This window comes from Bos taurus, chromosome 3 (genome assembly GCF_002263795.3).
Source record: "Bos taurus isolate L1 Dominette 01449 registration number 42190680 breed Hereford chromosome 3, ARS-UCD2.0, whole genome shotgun sequence".
NCBI classification, from domain to species: Eukaryota; Metazoa; Chordata; class Mammalia; order Artiodactyla; family Bovidae; genus Bos; species Bos taurus.
In genome coordinates, this window is record NC_037330.1 from 85936279 (window position 1) to 85959877 (window position 23599).

The window sequence follows — 23599 nt, forward strand, 5'->3', positions numbered from 1 at the left end:
TTTAGATCATATATATTTAGTGTATATTTTGATGTGTGAACACTAAAGTCTACTGTTTTATTATTTCTGTTTTTCACTTTGCTTTCTATCTTCTATTTCTCTTTTTTTCTCTTACTTTGAGTCACTTAAACATTTTGTGAGCACCCCATTTTAATGTATCTGTAGTGTTTTTGAGTATATCTCTTTGTATTCCAGTTTAAGTGCTTGCTGTAAAGCTTACAGGCTATGCATACACAGCTTATTGCCTCATCTGATACTGTTTCCATTTTAAGGCTGAAGACACTGACAGAAATCTGTCAAATTATTTGCCTAAGTTATTCAAAATTGATAATGATCAAACAAGGACTTACACCTAAGACTATTTGAATCCTACACACAATCTCTACTTAGGCTACCTGACTTTTTTTGATATAGTTAATGAATAATTGATTTATTCTGAGATTCATTTATCCAAGAGGCATTTATGAAGTACTTACCAGATGACAGGCATAGTACAAGAGAGTGTATGATGTAATGTGTGGTATAACCCACCTTTGGGTAACCAAACGAAATATCATTAGGTAGGTTCACTGCAATTGGGAAGCCATGGGATAACCTCTGCAGAATGTTGAAATAAATTTGGCTGAACTTGAAAGGCATGTTATGCAAGTGGTTATGGAATAAAGTAGACAGGAGATTTTTGAATAGGAGACAGTGACATGAGCGAAAACAAAGTGACAGAACAGTGAAGAAATAGGCCTATTTGTTTGGCATGATGAGGACCTTCCTTATTTTCTCCCCATTTTCTAAACTCTCTCTGTCATAGCTGCAAGGCTTATTAAGAGAACATTCTGGAAATATGAAGAAATCTTATTGGCTATGGTGGGGAAGTGATAGATAAGGTAGATAACTGTATTATGAGGATATACATCAGGCTGCTTGTAACAAAAAGATTTCTAAATACAGTAGTGGAAAAAGGTTGAAATGTATTTGTCTCTCACAAGTAGAAATAGATGTAGGCAGGAAGACCAGGATAACAAGGCTGCTTTGTACTGCAAAGTCTTCTGAAAACTGCAACGCTTCTGTCTTACTGCTCTGGTCCTGCAGCAGTGTCACATGTGAGAACTGTACCGTGACAAGAAGAAAAAGGGAGATGATGGGAAGCAACTTTCTTTTAAGGACACGACCTAGAAGATGCACACACCATCACTACTCACGCCCCACTGGACTCATGTGAAACTGATAGAAGAGTAAGGTGTCCCATTAGCCCTAGGGAATTCATCACTCAGAAGAACAGAGAGTATCTCCATGCTTTCATTTAAGGATGAGTCATACAGAGGGAGCTAGAGAGAGCCCGACTTTATGCTCATTAATTAGGCTCTTTATCTCTGTGCCTCTTTTTCTGAAAGCTGAGAATAAATTCTGGGGTTGTCATAAGAATTAAACAAGTCATGAATATCAGTTAACTGCCAGGATGCCTAGCACATAGTCGATGCTTATTTCTATATCTATCACCCTCTCCCATTCTTCAGAACTTTATAGTAACAAATTCAAGGAAAAACCAGTTGTTGGTTGCATACCAGGAATCACTTGTCTGGCCTGATCACTACATGGGCTCCATCCATCCAGTCTCTGGCCACTTCTTCCAAATCCTTTCACTAAAATACACTTCCAAATAGATCAATAACAATAAATAATTTATTATTAATTTTAGTATTATGATCACTATTTTTGTGGGCCGAAACCTTGACTTTCTCTGTTCACTGAAGCCAAGTAAAAGAGAAAGACAGGAGGATATAGAAAGTTGGCTTTAACTCTCAGCCAACAGAGAGGGGAACACAGTAGGTTCATGCCTCAAAAACTGTGCCTGTCCTCTGCCTCATGAGGAGTCTTCAGTTCAGTCACTCAGTCATGTCCAACTCTTTGCCACTCCATGAACCACAGCATGCCAGGCCTCCCTGTCCATCACCAACTTCTGGAGTCTACCCAAACCCATGTCTTTTGAGTCGGTGATGCTATCCAATCATCTCATCCTCTGTCATCCCCTTCTCTTCCTGGCCTCAATCTTTCCAATCATCAGGGTCTTCTTAAATAAGTCAGCTCTTCACATCAAGTGGCCAAACTATTGAAGTTTCAGCTTCAAGATCAGTCCTTCCAATGAACACCCAGGACTGATCTCCTTTAGGATGGACTGGTTGGACCTCCTTGCAGTCCAAGGGACTCTCAAGAGTCTTCTCCAACACCACAGTTCAAAAGCATCAATTCTTCGGCACTCAGCTGAAAAACTATAGCCTTGACTAGATAGACCTTTGTTGGCAAAGTAATATCTCTGCTTTTTAATATGCTGTCTAGGTTGGTCATAACTTTCCTTCCAAGGAGTAAGCGTCTTTTAGTTTCATGGCTGCAATCAGCATCTGCAGTGATTTTGGAGCCCCCCCAAAAAAATAAAGTCAGCCACTGTATCCCCATCTATTTCCTATGAAGTGATGGGACCAGATGCCATGATATTAGTTTTCTGAATGTTGAGCTTTAAGCCAACTTTTTCACTCTTCTCTTTTACTTTCGTCAAGAGGCTCTTTAGTTCTTCTTCACTTTCTCCCATAAGGGTGGTGTCATCTGCATATCTGAGGTTATTGATATTTCTGTGGCAATCTTGATTCCAGCTTGTGTTTCTTCCAGCCCAGCATTTCTCCTGATGTACTCTGCAAATAAGTTAAATAAGCAGGGTGACAGTATACAGCCTTGACATACTCCTTGTCCTATTTGGAACCAGTCTGTTATTCCATGTCCAGTTCTAACTGTTGCTTCCTGACCTGCATATAGGTTTCTCAAGAGGCAGGTCAGGTCGTCTGGTATTCCCATCTCTTAAAAAAATTTCCACAGATTATTGTGATCCACACAGTCAAAGGCTTTGGCATAGTCAATAAAGCAGAAACAGATGTTTTTCTGGAACTCTCTTGCTTTTTCGATGATCCAGTGGATGTTGGCAATTTGATCTCTGGTTCCTCTGCCTTTTCTAAAACCAGCTTGAACATCTGGAAGTTCACGGTTCACATATTGCTGAAGCCTGGCTTGGAGAATTTGGAGCATTACTTTACTAGCTTTTGAGATGAGTTCAATTATGTAGTAGTTTGAGCATTCTTTGGCATTGCCTTTCTTTGGAATGGAATGAAAACTGATCTTTTCCAGTCCTGTGGGCACTGCTGAGTTTTCCAAATTCTGGCATATTGAGTATAGCACTCTCACAGCATCATCTTTCAGGATTTGAAATAGCGCAACTGGAATTCCATCATCTCCACTAGCTTTGTTCCTAGTGATACTTCCTAAGGCCCACTTGCCTTCACATTCCAGGATGTCTGGCTCTAGGTAAGTGTGAGTGATCACACCATCATGATTATCTGAGTCATGAAGATATTTTTTGTACAGTTCTTCTGTGTATTCTTGCCACCTCTTCTTGATATCTTCTGCTTCTATTAGGTCCATACCATTTATGTACTTTATTGTGCCCATCTATGCATGAAATGTTCTCTTGGTATCTCTAATTTTCTTGAAGAGATCTCTAATCTTTCCCATTCTATTGTTTTCCTCTATTTCTTTGCATTGATCACTGAGGAAAGCTTTCTTATCTCTCCCTGCTATTCTTTGGAACTCTGCATTCAAATGGGTATATCTTTCCTTGAGGAGACTAGGGGCTTATATAAGATAAAGGTTCACAGTCATGAGTTGATGATGAGAAACACAGGTGTTAACATGTGTTTTTTGTTTTTTTTCCTTTTGTATTGTTTCAAAAACAGTCATAGGCTGGGGTCACTAACCCAGTAATTGAGTCTGGCAATTTGGTGGTCCTGTGGCCTTCTTTCTGATATGTAAAAAAGAACTACAAGAGGAAGAGAGTATTGGAAGGATCAGCACCAGACAGAGGATGTATTTAGCATAGAGTCAAAGGGAAAATAGGTGTGAGATGTGCCTCCTACAGAGAGCTGCTGCTGCTGCTAAGTCTCTTCAGTCGTGTCCGACTCTGTGTGACACCATAGACAGCAGCCCACCAAAGTCCCCCGTCCCTGGGATTCTCCAGGCAAGAAACTGGAGTGGGTTGCCATTTCCTTCTCCAATGCATGAAAGTGAAAAGTGAAAGTGAAGTCGCTCAGTCGTGTCCAACTCTTAGCGACCCCATGGACTGCAGCCTACCAGGCTCCTCCGTGCATGGGATTTTCTAGGGGGGCAGAAAAGTAAACTTAGTTACAGACATGTTGAGTTAGGAGGCAGAAAAGCAAACTTAGTTATGGACATGCAGTTAGGAGCAGCTGGGTGATGCTAGTGAGAGAATCATTTCCTAGGCAGGTTGATAAGAAGTCTAGGGGTCCCCAAGGAGAGAGGGGTCTGGAATTCTCAAGGAGGAGAAAAGGACAAACTGTTTTTTCCTCTGCCTTCCTTAGTTTTAGTCAGTTACACAACTCAGTTTAAACTCTGTACTAGGGATTATGAAACAATGTATCCAGCTGGAGGACAGTTTCTCCTTCCCGAAAACCTTCTGACTAATCCTAATATCTTAGAAAGTATATTATGGGAGTGGGCCTGGAGGATCTTTCTATTGTCAAATGCTAATCCTATTATCTTAAAATGTAAATTATGGGAGTAGGTCTAGTGAAGTCTTTAAGGATTATATAATAGTAATGTATCCTGCTTGAGGACAGTCTCTGGATTAAACCTTGTGGCTAATCCTGTTATCTTAAAATGTAAATTATGGGAGTAGGTCTGGTGAGGTCTTTACAAGGATTATGTAACAATAATGTATCCTGCCTGAGGACAGTCTCTGGATTAAACCTTCTGGCTAATCCTGTTATTTTAAAATGTAAATTATGGGAGTAGGTCTGGTTGAGGTCTTTACAACCTCCAGACATTCTTTTGATTCACTGGAGAGTATATTAGCAAGGGGGCACTCTTTCTGCCCCCTTCTGATGCCTATGGCAAAAGCTTTCTCTATCTCCTTAACACTTTAATAAAACTTTATTACACAAAAGCTCTAAGCCATCAAGCCTCTGGCCCCGGATTGAATTCTTCTCTTCCGGAGGCCAAGAATCCTGGCGTCTTTTCGTGGTTCAGCAACAACCTTTCACTAGTGATAAAGAAACTGCCTGTCAATGCAGGAGATATGAGACATGGGTTTGATCCCTGGGTCAGGAAGAGCCCCTTGAGGAGGGGGCTCCACTCCAGTATTCTTACCTGGAGAATCCCATGGATAGAAGAGCCTTGCAGGCTACAATCCATAGTCACACAGAATCAAACATGACTGAAGCAAATTTGCATGCATGCACACACCCATGCAAAGTAAGAAAACGCAGAATGTTCAGGCCTGCCCACTGTTCTCTTATCTTCATTGTTTTCAGGAAAGGGAAAGAAAACTCATTCCTCTTTTTTCCCCCTTTTCATTGCAACACTATCACCAGAATCCTAAATTGTAATAGCTGTCATTTTATACATTTTGAAATTGAGACAGAGGGAATTTAAAAAGCTTGACTAAATATCACACAGAAAGTAACAAGTGGAAGCTGAATACAAAGGGATTTGTATGACTTCAAAATCCAAGCTCTGAGGCACTCACCTTACCTCATCTATTCAGGTTTCTAAATACAAGCAAAACAAGGTCTAAAGTGTTTCACTTGACATTAAGACATCCTTGGTCCAGCTCACAGTACCTTGCCAGCCTGTATCCCATCTCTCTACACAGTGAGAGCTATTTTTTCCAGGAACCTATCCTAGCCCCTGGGTCCCTTATGTGTCTGTGACACACCCACACACTCTCCCTTTCTGTTTCTTTCTCTTTGGTCCATTATTCTCATTCTCACTTTCATGCTGTCACATCCACGAAACTCTAAGGTCCAGTACCATCTCAAGTTCATGTTTCTGTTCTTATATCTTACATAATGCCTGGCATATTCCCTCCAGCCACCAATAGCTCTGTCACATTGTCTAAGTTACTTCTCCATGACTAATTTTCCTTACTAAAACCTGAATAAAATCATTAGTACTGTAGGGTGGTGTGAAGGAAATGAGATAAAAGGTGAAAGTAGTTAGCATGGCACCCAGGAGCTGTGGTTGTCTATGAACATCCATGCCTTTCTTCTGCACGTCATCCATGTGCTCTTGTCCTATCTGTCCCCTTGAGCAAGTGCATGCATGTCGCTTTGCACACAGAGGCCATTCATTCCCCACACTATAGAGTGGCTGTCTGACAGGACCCAGGGCACAAAGTGCATTTCACATTATTGTTCTCATTCCTCCTCACAGAAACCATTTGGGTTCTGGAGTGTGGGGTTTTCCAGCGCACCGTTCTGCTTGTGGGATTTTGCTCCCTGTGCAGGGATCATACCTGGGTCCAGGGCAGTGGATGCCTAGTCCTAATCACTGAAGGGTCAGGGAGTTCCCCCTCACAGAAACTCCAAGGGAGGAACAGTTTTCTACCTTTCACAGCTGGGGAGCTTAGGCGCCAAGAAAAGTGAAGCAACTATTCTGAGATCTCAGTTGTCAATCACAGAGTTGACATGACTCCAGAGCTAGTGTTCACTTCTCCATATCTAGTCCCTGACTCAGGGTGACTTTTTTTTATCACCTAGAACCTGTTGAGGAAGGGGATGTTCTCTTGTGATTAAACAGATACTATGCACTAAGAAGTCCATGCTTGATAGGTTAGTCTTCAACTAAACATCTCTGACTTCTCTGGTGAGTCACATGTGCTGAATTCTCTCCATTCACTAAATTCTAAGATGCTTAGGATAAGAGACCTTTGCTTACTTTATTATATTTTATGCATTATTCGCAGGTCACATAAGCTCACTCAAGTAAGTTGAACATATGAATGAGTTTTATAATGAATGTCTGTGCCCTCTAGTGGATTTCATGGACGTCTAAATACAGCCCAAGACGCACACACATACACACAGATTCCACTCATTACAAGCCTCCCCTCCGCACCCCCCACCCCCGCACCCCCATCGCAGCTCCACACATTCTCCATCTAGGACACATAGACCTGTATATACTCAACTGTGACTCTTCTATTTTTCAGGTTGTGAAGAAATATGGGAACATTATTAGGCTAGATTTTGGTGTAATTCATTTCATCGTTATAACTGGATTGCCCTATATCAAAGAAGCCCTTGTCAACCAGGAACAAAACTTTGTAAACCGCCCCATGATACCTCTTCAGAAACATATCTTTAACAATAAAGGTAAGTTCCAAGACCAAAATAAGAAGCATATATTTGATATTCCTGTGGCCTCTGAAATTGCTTCCAACACTCCCAGGACCAGGCCCCTCATGGAATCTCTGCCCCTCAAGGAAATGGAGTGGCCCCATTTCCTGTTGAAGTCACCTCCTCAGGGAACCTGGCCAGGTCAGCTCTAATGTCAGGGATTTGGGAGAAGTGGCATCACCTGCATGAACTCACTCTGGGTGTTTTGATAAATAAGTATCCTCATCACTCAGTGATGTGATGTGTTTTTTTAAGAAGAAGAAAGGCAATGCTGTGTTCTCAGGCTCTCTTCTATTTTCTCATTCAAATCTTCAAATCTTGTCCCCTAGGAAAATATGTAGATCAGTTTCCTCGTACTGACTTTGTGATCCCTTCTTGCCTCTAATTCCTTGTGCTCTGTTATTAAAGCTGTGCCTCACAAAGTATCTCGAGCTTTCTGTCAATGGAAGAGTTTGGCATGAATACTTAAAAAGATCATAAAATAAACTTGGTAAATTAACTTAGATTTTCACAAATCTGAATGAAAAGCTAAAGTCAATTCTTATACCAAAGCACTCTTTTTTTTTACCCCCAGGGGTTTCTCGATTCCTCTTTGAAATATTGCATCTATTAACTCTATGTCCATTTATTCTATGTCTGTAATGTGAACCTAGTGGCTGGCTCTAGTGATAAAATGGTGAGTAGAACAGACAAAATCCTTGGTTTTCTATAACTTACAAGTGACTAAGAAAGACGATATCAATTACACAAATCATTTAAGGCTATGAAGTGTTACGAAGAGCAGGGTTCATCTATTATGGGTATCTAATCTAGTCCTGAGACTCAGGAGAAGCTAATGAAGTTAAAGACAATTGATAAAGTGAAGAAGCAATCCAGAAATCCAGTGACGAAGCAATCCGGAATAGAATATGAAAAGTCTCTGAAGTGGGAAGGACAGTAAACTGAGGAATTGAAAGAGGGCCAGTGTAGTACACACAGGGATTAAATGGAGATAATTAAGTGGAGATAAAGCTGGGGAGTTTGGCCAGAAACAGTTCATCCAAATTCTTGTTAAGGATGTTGTTTTTTATCCTAATAACAATGGAGGCTCCTGAATGGTTTCAGTAGAGAAAGGAATCACCATATTTACATTGTACATTTTAGAGACTTATCTAAGCTGCAATAAAAGGAGCAAGAGACTATGGAGTCTTGGAGGTTAGAGGAGGTGGTGGCCTGGATGAGGGAGGTGGCAAGAAATGATAGCATAGTGAGTTAGACCAGGAAAGTGACTGTGAAGATACATGGATTTAAGCTACTCAGGAGGCAAATCCAATAGGACATGATGACCTAGACAGAGGGACAGTGAGGTGCTGAGGTAGACACCCAAATGGGTAGGTAAAGGAAAGAAGGGTCATGTGAAGGAGGACAGATGTTGACTGGCCTGAGTAGGGAGTTGTATGGAGCAAACCATGAATTCAGTCATTGATATGCTGAGTGTGAAGCCAGGAGAGACAAGCAGCAGGGAATTGTGTAAGCACCTGAAGCTGAGAGACAATAGCACATGTTAACTATCAGTAGATGTCATTTGAAATTTTGGAGTGGAGATTTCCTAGAAATGGAGGATGGGGTAAGAAGAGAAGAGGCTTCGGACCTAATCTTGAAGAGCTCCATCATTTCAAAATTAGATCAAAGAAGATAGTTAACCAAAGGTATGATAATTTCTCTGAAGTCAGCGAATTAGCAGAAAAATCTGGAGAGTGTGATGTTCTGGGCTCCATTGGCAGAGAGTGTTTCAAGAAGAAAGCATCTCATGCTGCTGAGACATCAAGATGAAGCTGAAAAGGACCCTGGATTGAACAGTAAGAAGAGCCATTTCACTAAGGTGATGGAAGCCAAAGGGAGATATTAGAAGGAGTTGAAGTGTAAGATGAAAGGAAGAAATAAGAGGACGGTGGCCTCACCAGTGTTATAAAATAAATGCCTTTATACGATGGCATATTAAGACATATTCTTTTTTCCTTTTTCTGTGGTATTCTTTCTGCACAGTGTTCACATTTCTTTGTGTTCTTGGGTGATTTATTTATCTTTTTAAGGTCTTTTGTCCTTATGAGTATTGATTTTGTATAATCCATAAATTCATATTTAATATGTAGCATAGCAAATTCTTAAATATGGTTATGTGACAAGTAATCAAAGTGTGGGTTTTGGAGTCAGGCAGACTTGAATTTGAATGCATGTTCAGGTGTATACTGACTCTATGACCTTTTACAGTGTGATTTATCCTTTGAGACTCATTTTTCTCATCATCAAAATTGGGAGGCTTTTTTGGCAGTAATGGTTATACTTACATCAGAGAAATTCCATGAGTACTAAATTACATAATGCATTAAAAATGCTAATGTGCCCAGCATTGCAAGCAATCAGTAAATTCAAGCCATTATATCCGTTGCTTAGAGATTATTTCTCTGAATAATTTTCAAGTGCCTTAAAGTGCTTCTCCTTCCTTCCATCTGATAGGTTATCACCCATGGACCTTGTTGCCTTGCTTTTCATAACATTGTATTCATTTTCCCAGGCTTGGTCAGGTCCAATGGCCAGGTATGGAAAGAGCAAAGAAGGTTCACCCTGACAACTCTGAGGAACTTCGGTTTGGGAAGGAAGAGCTTAGAGGAACGCATTCAGGAAGAGGTCACCTACCTCATCCAGGCAATAGGAGAGGAGAACGGTGAGCCAGTCGTAGGACAGATGCAGGTTCATGCTTTCACTAACTGTGAAACCACTAACTGTGTTTCATGCTTTCACTAACCAGAAGCTCATCAGTACCTACATGTCTGTCCTAATACCAGCACTTTGTAGGGTCCTAGGGTCATAGTCCTGGTGGTGGTTCTATTGTCTTTATGTCATACATCATATAGAGTAGACTTTTAGTGGCATGAGAAAGAAACCTATCTGAAGGCTCCATCTCTTCTCCTGCCTCCAGGACAGCCTTTTGACCCTCACTTCATAATCAACAATGCTGTTTCCAATATTATTTGCTCCATCACCTTCGGGGAGCGGTTTGACTACAAGGATGATCAGTTCCAGGAGCTGCTGAGGCTGCTGGATGAGATCTTGTGTATTCAGGCATCAGTGTGCTGCCAGGTAAAACAGTTCACATTTCATGTCTTGAAAAAAATATTGGGTTGATGTCAGAATCAGATGAGATGGAGTCACTCTTTCCTTTTTAGCTGAAATCTAATCTTTTTCAACACAAGCTTATTTGAAATCAATCTGTTGATTTTACTGTTTTTGGGTAATATTGTTTAATATTTACTATGGACAAAGAAAATTTCCAACATTCATATAAAGTACAAAACTTTACATGACAAACCATGTATGCACTTATGTTTTTTCCCTTGAAAAACATAACATTGCCGTCACTTTTGAGTTTTCCTATCCATTTCCTGACTCTCCATTAGGTGCACTAATGATCTCGTGTGATTTGGTCATGCAAATAACCCTGGTGCCCAATGTCATGACAGATTACATCACCATCATTATCATCATTATTATTGTCCCCCAAATGTATGAAAGCAGCAGAGCTAATAGTCAAACCCATGTCTGTTTCATTGTAAGTCAAGGAAACTTTCCATTATGTTGTGCTATCAATTTTATACCAGAAAGTATTAGAGAAAATATATCCAAAAGTCACTTAATTTTATTAAAAATATCTTACCCACATGGAGAATACATCATAATGGGCAGATAATCAAATACATATCTATTTTTAACATAGATGGCTAGCTAGCTAGACAGTGGTATTCTACACACACACACACACACAAATACACACTCATATGCTAGAGACAATTGCCATGAAAAAAAATAAAGCAGAATTAAGGGAATGGAGAAAGGATTCCAGAGATGCTGCTACTTAGAGGATTATCATGATGAATGAAATAAAAGGCTGGTGTTATACAGATTCCAGAGGAAGACCAATTGCCATTGAAAGAATAGCAAATACAAAGGACTAAATATTGTCATCCTTGATGTTATCACAGAGACCAATAGGGATGGACTAGAAAGACTAAGAGAGAGCTAAGATGGCAGTGAGTGACAGCAGAGGAAGGGACACGAGGGTGAGGAGTCGGGACATGTAGAGCTCCAGGCCAGGAGAAGGGTATAGAGTTTGTCTAAACATCTTCAAAAGTCACCAGAATATTGAGGAATAAACAGTAAAACAATCTATTAAACTCTTAAAGGATCCCTCCAGCTGCTCAGTAGAAGGAAGACTGGGAAGGGGGTTAAGGAGAGAATCAGGAAATGTGTTGGAGGCTTTACAGAATCCAGATAAGAAATGGTGGTGATTTTTACTAAACTGAAAATGCATAGAGTAGTGAGAAGTGGTTCAAAATTGGCTATATTTTGATGGAGGCCAGAGGGGAAAGAAGAGGATTGAGGCAGAGAAGACGAGTCAAGGGTGACGCCAAGGGCCAAGTGTAAGTAAAGAAGAGACATAGAATGAGGAACACTGTCTCACCCCCTTGTCCACTTGACTGTCGTTTTCTCCATCAGCTCTACAATGCCTTTCCAAGAATAATGAATTTCCTTCCGGGATCCCACCACACTCTCTTTCGTAAATGGGAGAAACTGAAAATGTTTGTTGCTAATGTGATTGAAAACCACAGGAAAGACTGGAATCCTGCTGAAGCAAGAGACTTCATTGATGCTTACCTCCAGGAGATAGAGAAGGTGAGTGAACCTGGGTGTTTCCCTGAGGAGTGTTCTTAAAGAGCACATGGGGGGATTCTGGTTTCTTATTGCTGCTGTAACAAATCACCACAAACTTGGGGGCTGAAAACAACCAGGGCCCCTTCCTCCATCTTCGAAACCATTGGTGTAGATTCTTCTCTGCCCCCATCCTCACATCTTCTCTTTATGTTCTACTTACTTCCCCTTATAGACTCTTGTGACTATAATGGTACACTGGGATAATCTAGAATAATCCTCCCGTATCAAGATCCTTAACTTCATCATATCTGCAAAGCTCCATCTTTCAAAAAGTATTCACCCATTCCAGAGATTAGGACATTCATATGTTTGTGAGTCATTATTCAGTCTATCACAGGGGAGAAAAAACAGAGGCAATATTTCAGTGTGTACGAATATCATTAACTCAGAATTGATGATACAATTAGAAATAAAGATATTGGTTAAAGAGTATTTGGCTTGTGTGCATGCTCAGTCACTAAGTCATGTCCAACTCTTTGTAACCTCATGGGCTGTAGTCCACCAGGCTCCTCTGTTCATGAAATTTCCCAAACAAGAATACTGGAGAGGGTAGCCATTTCATTCTCAAGGGGATCTCCCCATGTCTCCTACATTGCAGGCAGATTCTCTGCCTGGGTAGCCCATTTGACTTGAAATCTTTGGAAAGACCAAATACTGCCTTTAATAGTCTATTCTATCCTCTACCCATATGTGAGAGACCTGTACACAAAGGAAAAAGAGGCATTGTTTTATTCTTACTTGTCAATACCAGTCTCCTACACTTTTCTCAAGCTCCCCAGTACAGAACACAAAAGTGAAATTGAGTCTGATGCCCAGAGTTTAGCCTCAAGTGGGAGGGACTTTTGCCTTCCTCCCTCATCCCCATGTCATCCACTTTTCAATACTATTTGCAAAAAGCAGGAAAAAGGCAAAATTGGATGTCTATCCTTTAACATAGTGAGTTCAGTTCAGTTCAGTCGCTCAGTCATGTCCGACTCTTTGCAACCCTATGAATCGCAGCATGCCAGGCCTCCCTGTCCATCACCAACTCCCAGAGTTCACCCAGACTCACATCCATCAAGTCAGTGATGCCATCCAGCCATCTCATCCTCTGATCCCCTGGTTAATGTTCACCATTGCATTTTGGACTCATTGGATTGTTTATTCCTTCCCAGGAGTTGAAAGAACGAAACATTTTTTCTGTCTCCTCTATTTCACCTTCTTGTTATAACATAGAAGCATTGATTCCTCCTGAAAGGAGGAGACTTCACTTGCTATGAAGTGTGCAGTTGTGGACGGCACACAGGGCAACACTGACTCATTGAAGCTTCTGGAGGAAGGTGGTAAAGATGCTGGAATGCCATTCAGAATGGCTGTTGGAATCAGAGATGTTTAACTGGGGAGGCGTGAGGATTATACTTTAGTGAAATGCATTTATTGTTTCTGGTGTCAGTAAAAGCATTTGTTGAGGATTTGTTATATGCCATTTCCTACTCACATAATCCATAATGCCACTTGATGGGTGAATATTGTTATTTCTATTTTATGGAAAAGGCAATTGAAATATAGACAGGTTTGTGTGTGTGTTAGTCACTCAGTTGTGTCCAACTCTGCAATCCCCTGGACTGTAGCCTGCCAGGCTCTTCTGTCCATGAAATTCTCCAGGCAAGAATACTGGAGTGGGTTGCCATTTCCTTCTCCAGGGGCTCTTCCTGACCCAGGGATCAAACCCCAGTCTCCTGCATTTCAGTCAAATTCTTTACTATCTGAGCCACCAGGGAAGCCCAAATAAGTTGTGGGCCTTGGTTCAGGGCTGAGATTAAAGCCCTGGAGGAGCTGGGACTTGAACCCAGGACCTCGTGCATGCTAAGCACAAGCTCTACTACTGAGCTACACCCCATTTATAGACAGGTTTAGTGGTTTAGGAACCTGATCAAGTTGTACACATAGTGAATGCTGTGGCTAATGTAGGAACTGAAAGCTGTTTTTCCAGTGAAATAACATGTGTGTATGTGTTTGCGTGTGCAGTTGCTTAGTCTTGTCCAACTCTTGTGGTCCCATGGATATAGCCCACCAGGCTACATGGGCAGAGGAGTCTGGTGGGCTACAGTCCAAGGAATTTTTCTAGAGTATGGTGGGCTACAGTCCATGGTATTTTGCTGGCAAGAATACTGGAACAGGTTACCATTTCCTACTCCAGGGGATCTTCCCAACCTAAGGATCAATCCAGTGTCTCTGATGTCTCCTGCATTGGCAGGCAGATTTTTTACCACAAGACCCAGGATATTAATAGATTCTCCCAAATTATGGTAGTAAAATAAATTAATTGACCCATTTCCATCCACCAAAACTAACAAAAGCTTCCAGCACTTGAGCCGGAGGATGATAATGATACTGCAGTAATAAGTCTCTGCATCCTGGGATGGCTAAAGGGAAAGTCATTTCTCCTGGGGGGAGGGGGTGTTTCCTTCCCTGTTCTCTCTTGGGTGAAGCCCCCTGTGCTGTGGCAACTTAGAATCATCTGAAAAGTCAATAATCACTATGCTTTCTAGCACAAAGGCAATGCTACTTCGAGTTTCGATGACGAAAACCTCATCTGCAGCACCCTGGACCTCTTCTTGGCTGGAACAGAGACAACTTCAACCACCCTGCGCTGGGGATTGCTTTTCATGGCCCTGAACCCCGAAATCCAAGGTGAGCACATCAGTGTGTGTGCCTGGACCAAGTCAGAGTGCTTCTGTAAATCAGTTCTTATAAATCTTAATGTTCCTAAAAGGAAAGTTGATTTATCCTCACTAGTCAGGCGAAACGAAGCCTCAACAAGCTTCAGGAACTCTCAGCAGAAATGTTGTGGAGCAAGAGTTTGGCACCAGATTTGTATCACACCAGGGCCCACTTCCCACTCACATACCTCCCTGGGGAGCAGTCTGGAGAGCTCACTATAGCTTTAGCCATTTTGATCCTAGTTATTCCATTCCTTAGCTTAACCAGGCTTCAGGAAAATTATGGAATATTAGAATAATACAGCCTCCTCTTATTTCCCAGAAAAAGTCCAAGCTGAGATCGACAGGGTGCTCGGGCAATCACAGAAGGTGAGCACGGCCTCTCGAGAGTCCATGCCCTACACCAACGCTGTCATCCACGAGGTGCAGAGAATGGGGAACATCGTCCCCATGAACGTGCCCAGGGAGGTGACAGTGGACACCGTCCTGGCTGGATACCACCTGGTCAAGGTAATTAGAGGCTCACTCACAGCCTCAGATCTCCAAGCTTATATTTTAAATGGTGTGAATCTCAACTGAAAAGTGACATGTTTTCTTCTCTTAGAGAAACACTTATGGGGAGAGGTATTTTTGCTGGTGGAATACTAGATTTTTTCTTTCATTTGGGATCTTTACAAGATTAGTTCAAATATATGTTAATAGGTGTTCTGGAGGGGAAGGGGGACTCCTAGGTCAAATGTGTTTATATGAAGACTGACTTTTCTTTGCTACGAGATTGCTCAGTGTTCTTACTCTATGATTGTGAATATCTCTGGGGATATAGCTGCAGCAATTCTCAGTCAGACTTTGCTAAGAGATCCTTTTGTTTGCCTTGGGAGAGCTTCTCACAGGATAGGGACCTGCCAGACTTATGTTGGAAAATTCTGCTTCTTAATCCTGGGGGCAGAAAATGTTGACTTATGAGGGACATGTGGGACCACTTGAACCAAAATCACATTAGTACTGCTGTTTCTAACATAACATCCCCACAGGTATTGTTTCCAGCGTTAACTTACAGCCCCTTGATGGGACTACCTCAAAAGGGAAAAGAATCCAAGCCTGTGCACTATTAAATAACAGAAAAGAGGAGAAGGAAACCAATACTTCCTTGGTTCCTAAAGCAGTCAGGACTCTATAGATTCTTTCAAAATGTCTGATTCAGTCCTCAGAATAATTCTGCTATCCTCATTTTACAAATTTGAAATCCAGGCTCAGAGAGTGATTAATCTTGTTTAAGAATTCTCAGTTACAGAGTAACAAGAGTTGGGTTCCAGAAACAGACTTGTTCTGAGTTCCAGGCTCATCTTTGTTGTCTACACCATGTTCTCTTTATAAGAGTTGCTCTACTTTGACTTTAGAAGAGTCTCCCTGCAATTGTTCTCAGTGGTTCTCTGTTAAATTCCCTGCGTTCACAGAGGAAATTCTGCTCTCTCTGCCCTGCTCTCTTAGGATCTCAGCAGACAGCTCTGCTGTGCCCCCTAGTGCCCTCTCTTTACACTGCACATTCACAGTCTGCTTTCTCACCACCTTGGTCCATCTCTGTGGATGCATTGCAGTTGGCCTGAGTCCCTCTGTATGTGGAACCTGGGGTTGATCTCAAGGGAAAAACACAGGAGCATCTCCCGTGGGCTCCCCATGGTCTCTGTGCCTACAGAGCCTGTAAATGCAGTTATTCCTGCAGCAACTGTGTTTGATTTTCTTGCTGATTGACCATCTTATGTGTGAAATATGAGGTCTAAAGGTTTTCACAGGTGATCTTTGCATATTCACAGCAATATATTTAACTGCAAAGAACTATCCTAACTTAAAAGATTCATTCCAACAGATTTTTTCTGATGTAATGTTCTATGAGACCTAGCGAACCAACTAAATCTGATTTTTATTTTATTTCATTTATTTTAATTTGAAGACAATTACTTTACAATATTGTGGTGGTTTTTGCCATACATCAACATGAATCAGCCACAGGTGCACATGTGTCACCCTATGCTGAACCCCCCTCCCACCTCCTTCCCCACCCCATCCCTCAGGGTTGTCCCAGGGCACCAGCTTTGAGTGTCCTGCTTCATGCATCGAACTTGCACTGGTCATGTGTTTTACGTATGGTAATATACATGTTTCAATGCTATTCTCTCAAATCATCCCACCTTCACCTTTCCCACTGAGTCCAATAATCTGTTCTTTATGTCTGTGTCTCTTTTGCTGCCTTGCATATAGGATCATCATTACCGTCTTTCTAAATTTCATATATATGTATTAATATACTGTGTTGGTGTTTCTCTTTCTGACTTACTTCACTTTGTATAATAGGCTCCAGTTCTATCCACCTCATTAGAACTGACTCAAATGTGTTCTTCTTTATAGCTGAGAAATAGTCCATCGTGTATGTACCACAACTTTCTTATCCATTCATCTGCCAATGGGCATCTAGGCTGCTTCCATGTCCTACCTATGTCAACAGTGCTGCAGTGAACATTGGAGTAAATGTGTCTCTTTAATTCTGGTTCCCTCTGTGTGTATGCCCAGCTGTGGAATTGCTGGGTCATATGGCAGAATGGAACTGGAGGAATCAACTTTTCTGACTTCAGCCTATACTACCAAGCTACAGTCATCAAGACAGTATGGTACTGGCCAAAGACAGAAGTACAGATCAATGGAACAAAATAAAAAGCCCAGGGATAAATCCATGGAACCCTTATCTTTGAGAAGGTGAAACTATACAATGGAGAAAAGACTATCTCTTTAACAGGTGGTGCTGGGAAAACTGGCCAACCACCTGTAAAAGAATGAAACTAGAACACTTTCTAACACCACACAGAAAAATAAACTCAAAATTAATTAAAGATCTAAATGTAAGACCAGAAACTATAAAACTCTTAGAGGAAAACATAAGCAGAACACTCTCTGACATAAATCACAGCAAGATCCTCTATGACCCACTTCCCAGAGTAATAAATAAAAATAAAAATAAACAAATGGGACCTAACTAAACTTAAAAGCTTTTCCACAATGAAGGAAACTATAAGCAAGGTTGATAAGGCAGCCTTCAGAATGGGGGGAAATAATAGCAAATGAAACAACTGACAAAGAACTAGTCTCCAAAATATACAAGCAGCTCATGTAGCTCAATACCAGAGAAACAAACAACTCAATCAAAAAGGGGGCCAAAGAACTAAACAGACATTTCTCCAAAGAAGACATGAAAGTGAAAGTGAAAGTGAATTCGCTCAGTCATGTCCGACTCTTTGCAACCCTGTGGACTGTAGCCCACCACGCTTCTCTGTCCATGAGATTTTCCAGGCAAGAGTACTGGAGTGGGTTGCCATTTCCTTCTCCAGAAGATCTTCCTGACCCAGGGATCGAACCCAAGTCTCATACAGATGGCTAATAAACACATGAAAAGATGCTCAACATCACTCATTTTTAGAGAAATGCAAATCAAAACCACAGTGAGGTATCATCTCACACGGGTCAGAATGGCCACCATTAAAGTCTATAAACAATAAATGCTGGAGAGGGTGTGGAGACAAGGGAACCCTCTTACACTGGTACAGTCACTATGCAGAAGTGTGGGGATTCCTTACACTGACTTTTAGTAGCGACTAAAGTCCCCCTGGAGGATGTCATGTGCAGTGCTTCTCTGTAAGCCCCGGCATGGGAGCTCTGAAGTCCTGGCTGCCAGGGTCAGGATGCGTCCCTCTATTAGCAAGGGAAAACTGACTGAAAGCAAAAGAAAAGAAGATGAGGTAATGGATCCTTGGCCAAGGATCCTTGGCCAAGGATACATAATGAAAGCGATCCTCAAATTGTGTAAGATTTAGGTCCCACAAAGCTGGCCTGGTTGATTCGTTCAAGATGATGCAACAGAAGGACACCAGCTTAACTCTTCTTATGTAAACACAAAAATCACAATTATCTACTGGGTGCTCAGTCGCTCAGTCATGTCCGACTCTTTAAGATCCCATGGACTGTACCCTACTAGGCTTTTCTGTCCATGGGATTTTCTAGGCAAGATTACTGGAGTGGATTGCCATTTCCTTCTCCAGGGATCTGCTGAATAACCATTAACAAAACTGCTAAAACTTGTCTAAAAAAGACACCCTAATTCCAGTTTTTTAAGGAATCTCCACACTGTTCTCCATAGTGGCTGTACTAGTTTGCATTCCCACCAACAGTGTAAGGGGGTTCCCTTTTCTCCACACCCTCTCCAGCATTTATTGCCTGTAGACTTTTGGATCACAGCCATTCTCACTGGCGTGAAATGGTACCTCATTGTGGTTTTGATTTGCATTTCCCTGATAATGAGTGATGTTGAACATCTTTTCATGTGTTCGGATAAGAAAGCTGTGGTACATATATATAATGGAGTATTACTCAGCCATTAAAAAGAATACATTTGAATCAGTTCTAATGAGGTGGATGACTCTGGAGCCTATTATACAGAGTGAAGTAAGCCAGAAAGAAAAACACCAATAGAGTATACTAACACATATATATGGAATTTAGAAAGATGGTAACGATAACCTGTATGCGAGACAGCAAAAGAGACAAAGATGTATAGAACAGTCTTTCAGACTCTGTGGGAGAGGGCGAGGGTGGGATGATTTGGGAGAATGGCATTGAAACATGTATATTATCATATGTGAAACAAATGTCAGTCCAGGTTTGATGCAGGATACAGGGTGCTCAGGGCTGGTGCACTGGGAAGACCCAGAGGGATGGTACGGGGAGGGAGGTGGGAAGGGAGTTCAGGATGGGGGACACATGTGCACCCGTGGCGGATTCATTCCAATGTATGGCAAAACCACTACAATATCATAAAGTAATTAGCCTCCAATTAAAATAAATAAATTTATATATTTAAAAAAAGACACCCTAAATAGATAGCCAGTGGGAATTTGCCATATGACTCAAGGAGCTCAAACTGGTGCTCTATAACAACACAGAGGGGTAGGATGGGGTGGGAGGGAGGATCAAGAGGGCAGGGACGTATGTATACTATAGTTGATACATGTTGAGGTATGGCAGAAACCCAACACAATATTGTAAAGCAATTATCCTTAAATTAAAAATAAATAAAAATTTTTAAAGATACCTTAAATCCAAAGACAAAGAAGAAGCCACCACAAGATATCAGGAGGGGTAGAACTGCAACAAAATCAGCTCCCATACCCACCAGATGCTGTGCTTAATCACTTAGTCATGTTCACTCTTTGTGGACATGTAACCATGTAACCAAGGACTGTAACCCACCAGGCACCTCTGTCCATGGGGATTCTCCAGGCAAGAATACTGGAGTGGGCTCCCATTCCCTCCTCCAGGGGATCTTTCCAATCCAGGGATCAAACCCAGGTCTCCCACATTGCAGGTGGATTCTTTACAGTCTGAGCCACCAGGGAAGCCTACTTGCCAGGTGGGCAACCTGCCAACTGGAAAACAATTATACTACAGAAGTTCTGCCACAGTAGTGAAAATCCTGAGCCCCAAGGCAGGCATCCCAGCCTAGGGGTCTGGTAACAGGAGGAGGAGCCCCCAGAGAATGTAGCTATGAAGATGAGCAGATTGTGATCTCAGGAATTCCACAGGGCTGGATGGAAAAAGGACAGTCTTGGAGGGCACACACAAGACTGTGGACTGTGTGCACACGAGCACACAGGCAAATAAAGCAGTGACCTCGTAAGAGGCTGGACCAGACCTACTGCTAGTATTGGAGGGTCACCTGCAGAGGCAGGGGGCAGCACAGCTCACAGCAGGGACAAAGACACTCAGAGCAGCAGCTCCAGCAGATACTCATTGGCATGAGGATGCCCAGAGGTTGCCATACAAAGAGTCCTGGAAAATATTGGGAACAAATGACAAATTGAGAAACTGAAAGAGACTTGATGTAGTAAGCACGCAGGGAGAAGGATGGTGACTCAGGATGGGCAGGTGACGTGCCCATAACCTAAGAGAGATGGAAGCCATTGAGGGGTATCTATCGAGGTCCAAATATGGTGGGCGGATAGAAGTGACATAATTAAATCATGTCCAAAGCTATCTCAGCTTTCAATGTGTCCAGCACATTGAAGGGGAAAGAAAGGATATGGATGTAGTTAGGACTAGTGTAGGAGTGTGGGAAACCAAGGTAGTAACTTGGACCAGGCAGTGATGGATCTGAAATGGAGGTGACAGAATCCAGAGAAAACTCAAGTCAAGTTGAGCAGCCCAGCGAAGGCCTGGACGAAGGCAGAATGAGGGAAAGGGGGGCGTTAAGGAGGACTCCTGAGTTTGTTGCTGCATACCAGGAAGAATAGTGGTTTCTTCCACTTGGTGACCTTATTCTATTATTAAACTTTCTGTGGACTTTACTAGATAATGGAGGGAAGAGAATGTGAGAACCGTAGGCAAATGAGACATTTTTCATGTTGGACAAACTGCCATAGTTACCACTTGAGTAAGCAGCTGGGTCAGTCTCGGTCTAGAACTGCCTGCCCACTGTCACAATATTCATATATGTTTCATATGTGTTCACTGATGCATATGTGTTCCCTCCCAAGTTCTACACTGACAAGTCCCTGCAGAGATCCATTCTGCACTAAGAGCAGTCACACTTCCCTGACAAATTCCCAGCAGACAATTCCAGTCCGTCACTGTAAGCTGTCCCAAGGCAAAAAAAAAACAGTGCTAGGGATTGGGCTCAGAAGGTGGTGGGTTGGTGAGGCCGAGGGAGTTCAGGGTGCTGTCAGCCCAGGTGTGGGAGCGCCAGAGGACCGCCGCCCGTCTGTACATGTATGTTGTGTGGGTCAAGTCTTGCCTGAGTCTCTTCTGCCTTCTCCAGGGCACCATGGTGCTGACCAACCTGACTGCACTGCACAGGGACCCCGCAGAGTGGGCCACCCCTGACACGTTCAATCCAGAGCATTTTCTGGAAAATGGACAGTTTAAGAAAAGGGAATCCTTTCTGCCTTTCTCAATAGGTGAGTAGCAAGAAATAGGTATGTGGGAACCCAGGACTCCTCTCTCTACCCTCGCCTACTCTTCTCCTTGTGATGCTTTGCTTTAATTGGAACAACTCCAGATAGCCCTGCCAAGCGTGACTCACTCTTGCTGTGGTTGCACCTCAAGATTCCCTGGGGTGAGCATCCCCAGGATTAATGCTGTTGCTTCCTAAGCCCTGGCTTGACTCTGATGGAGATTTCAGCTTCACATTGTTCTGTCCCTGCCAACACTGGGGATAGAAGCGTAGCCTCCTCCTGTTACCCACAAAGAAGGTTGGAACCTTACCATCTGAGTAGAGTTTTAAGTGTTCCAAGATCTTTTTAGAGCCTCCCACTCACAAAAATGTAAAGTGAATTACTACAAAAGGGATGGGGGAGGTGCCAGTAAAGGAGCTGCTTGTCTGTCATTATGGGCGTCACAAGGGACTTGTGCCATGGACTTAAGTAGATGAGATTCTACTCTTTAAGATATTCCTGAAGAGGTCTTTTAAAATTTTGCCTTTTTAAACGCTAATAACCCCTTTACAAATATAGTTACATCATTCACACGATGCACAACCCGAAATGTATGAAAGAGAATGCAGGGAAACTCTCTCTCATGTTTCCAAGGCAGCCAGTTCCAGAAGTTCCGAAAGCTCCAAATATTTTAACTTATAACTGTGAAATGAGTAACAAAATTCTTCGTATGTACCAGATGATGAGTTATGTATTTTGTTGAGATCGTTTCAAATAATATCCCAGATCCTTAATTCTATAAATGTTTCTTGAGCACCTGTTATGTGTAAAGTATTCAGTCCTGAGGATATGACAAATGATTCAGTAGACAAAAATACCATGCAATTCTCCTGTAACCTTCCAAGGTTCAAATTTGAATCACCGCTTTGGGTATAAGGAAGATAACTGAAGTTTAGCAGGGTCAGCTATGGAATATACACTCATAAAAGTCATGGGGGCAGTCCTAGAATTGAGTGTTATTCATGTTTATCCAATACTAATGCCCGTGCCTCTTCCTAACAGTATCTCCTAAAATAATAACTAAATGCTACACTGAGTTGACATTCTGAAATTCATAGTAGTTTTCTTATCATTAATTTTCTGTGACAGTATCATTTTGCTGATCATGCCACAAAGGCACAGAGAGGAAGGGTCTGGAATTTGACCCCATGCTTAGCTTAGCTTAGGCATGATCCAGAGCCCAGGCTTCCCTGCTGTAGGATACTGTCCTGAGTGTATCTGAACTCATTCGATTAGATCTTTTGTGTCTTTCCTCTCCAGTTCTGTGCCACCTTTGCTCACATTGGGCAAGTCACTTTCTAATCTCAAAGCAGAGATGAGATGTAGGAAAACCTTCCAGTCTTCCTGTCTACAAGAGCTTCAGGTTTCCTATTACAGTACAAAGTTTTAGCTGTTTTAAGTGTTATAATTCTCCTGAAGTTGTTGTTGTTGTTGTTGTGAGAGTTGTAACACACCCTTCTAATTACAGATTTTATTTGCAAGGAAATTATTTTATTTAATATGTACAGCAATCCAGTTATTAACAGTTTGACAGGAAAGAAATCAGTATTTCCTTTCCCAAGGCATAGAAATTAGGATTTAGAGAAAGCTGTTTCTTATCCAAGGTCAGGTGCCCAAGGAATTGGCAGAAAACAGCCTAAGACTCATTTGTTGTTTTTTTAAATTTTTTTTGTAAAGCAGAGTTGATTTACAATATTGTGTTACTTTCAGTAGTAGAGCAAAGTGATTCAATTTTATATATATATACATATATATACACACACACACACACACACACACACACACACACATATATGGAGAAGGAAATGGCAACCCACTCCAGTGTTCTTGCCTGGAGAATCCCAGGGATGGGGGAGCCTGGTGGCTGCCGTCTATGGGGTCACAC

General features: G+C 41.9%; 1 protein-coding gene across 2 annotated transcripts in view; it reads left to right on the plus strand.

Annotated features, from left to right (window-relative positions):
• Positions 1-23599, plus strand: part of LOC521656 (cytochrome P450, family 2, subfamily J) — a 35893-nt gene that overhangs the window by 9010 nt on the left and 3284 nt on the right. For both annotated transcript variants that reach the window (XM_059884552.1, NM_001038551.2), the window contains 7 exon segments: positions 7046-7208; positions 9787-9936; positions 10192-10352; positions 11766-11942; positions 14513-14654; positions 15006-15193; positions 21540-21678. In XM_059884552.1, the coding sequence (XP_059740535.1) occupies positions 7046-7208; positions 9787-9936; positions 10192-10352; positions 11766-11942; positions 14513-14654; positions 15006-15193; positions 21540-21678 (1120 nt within the window).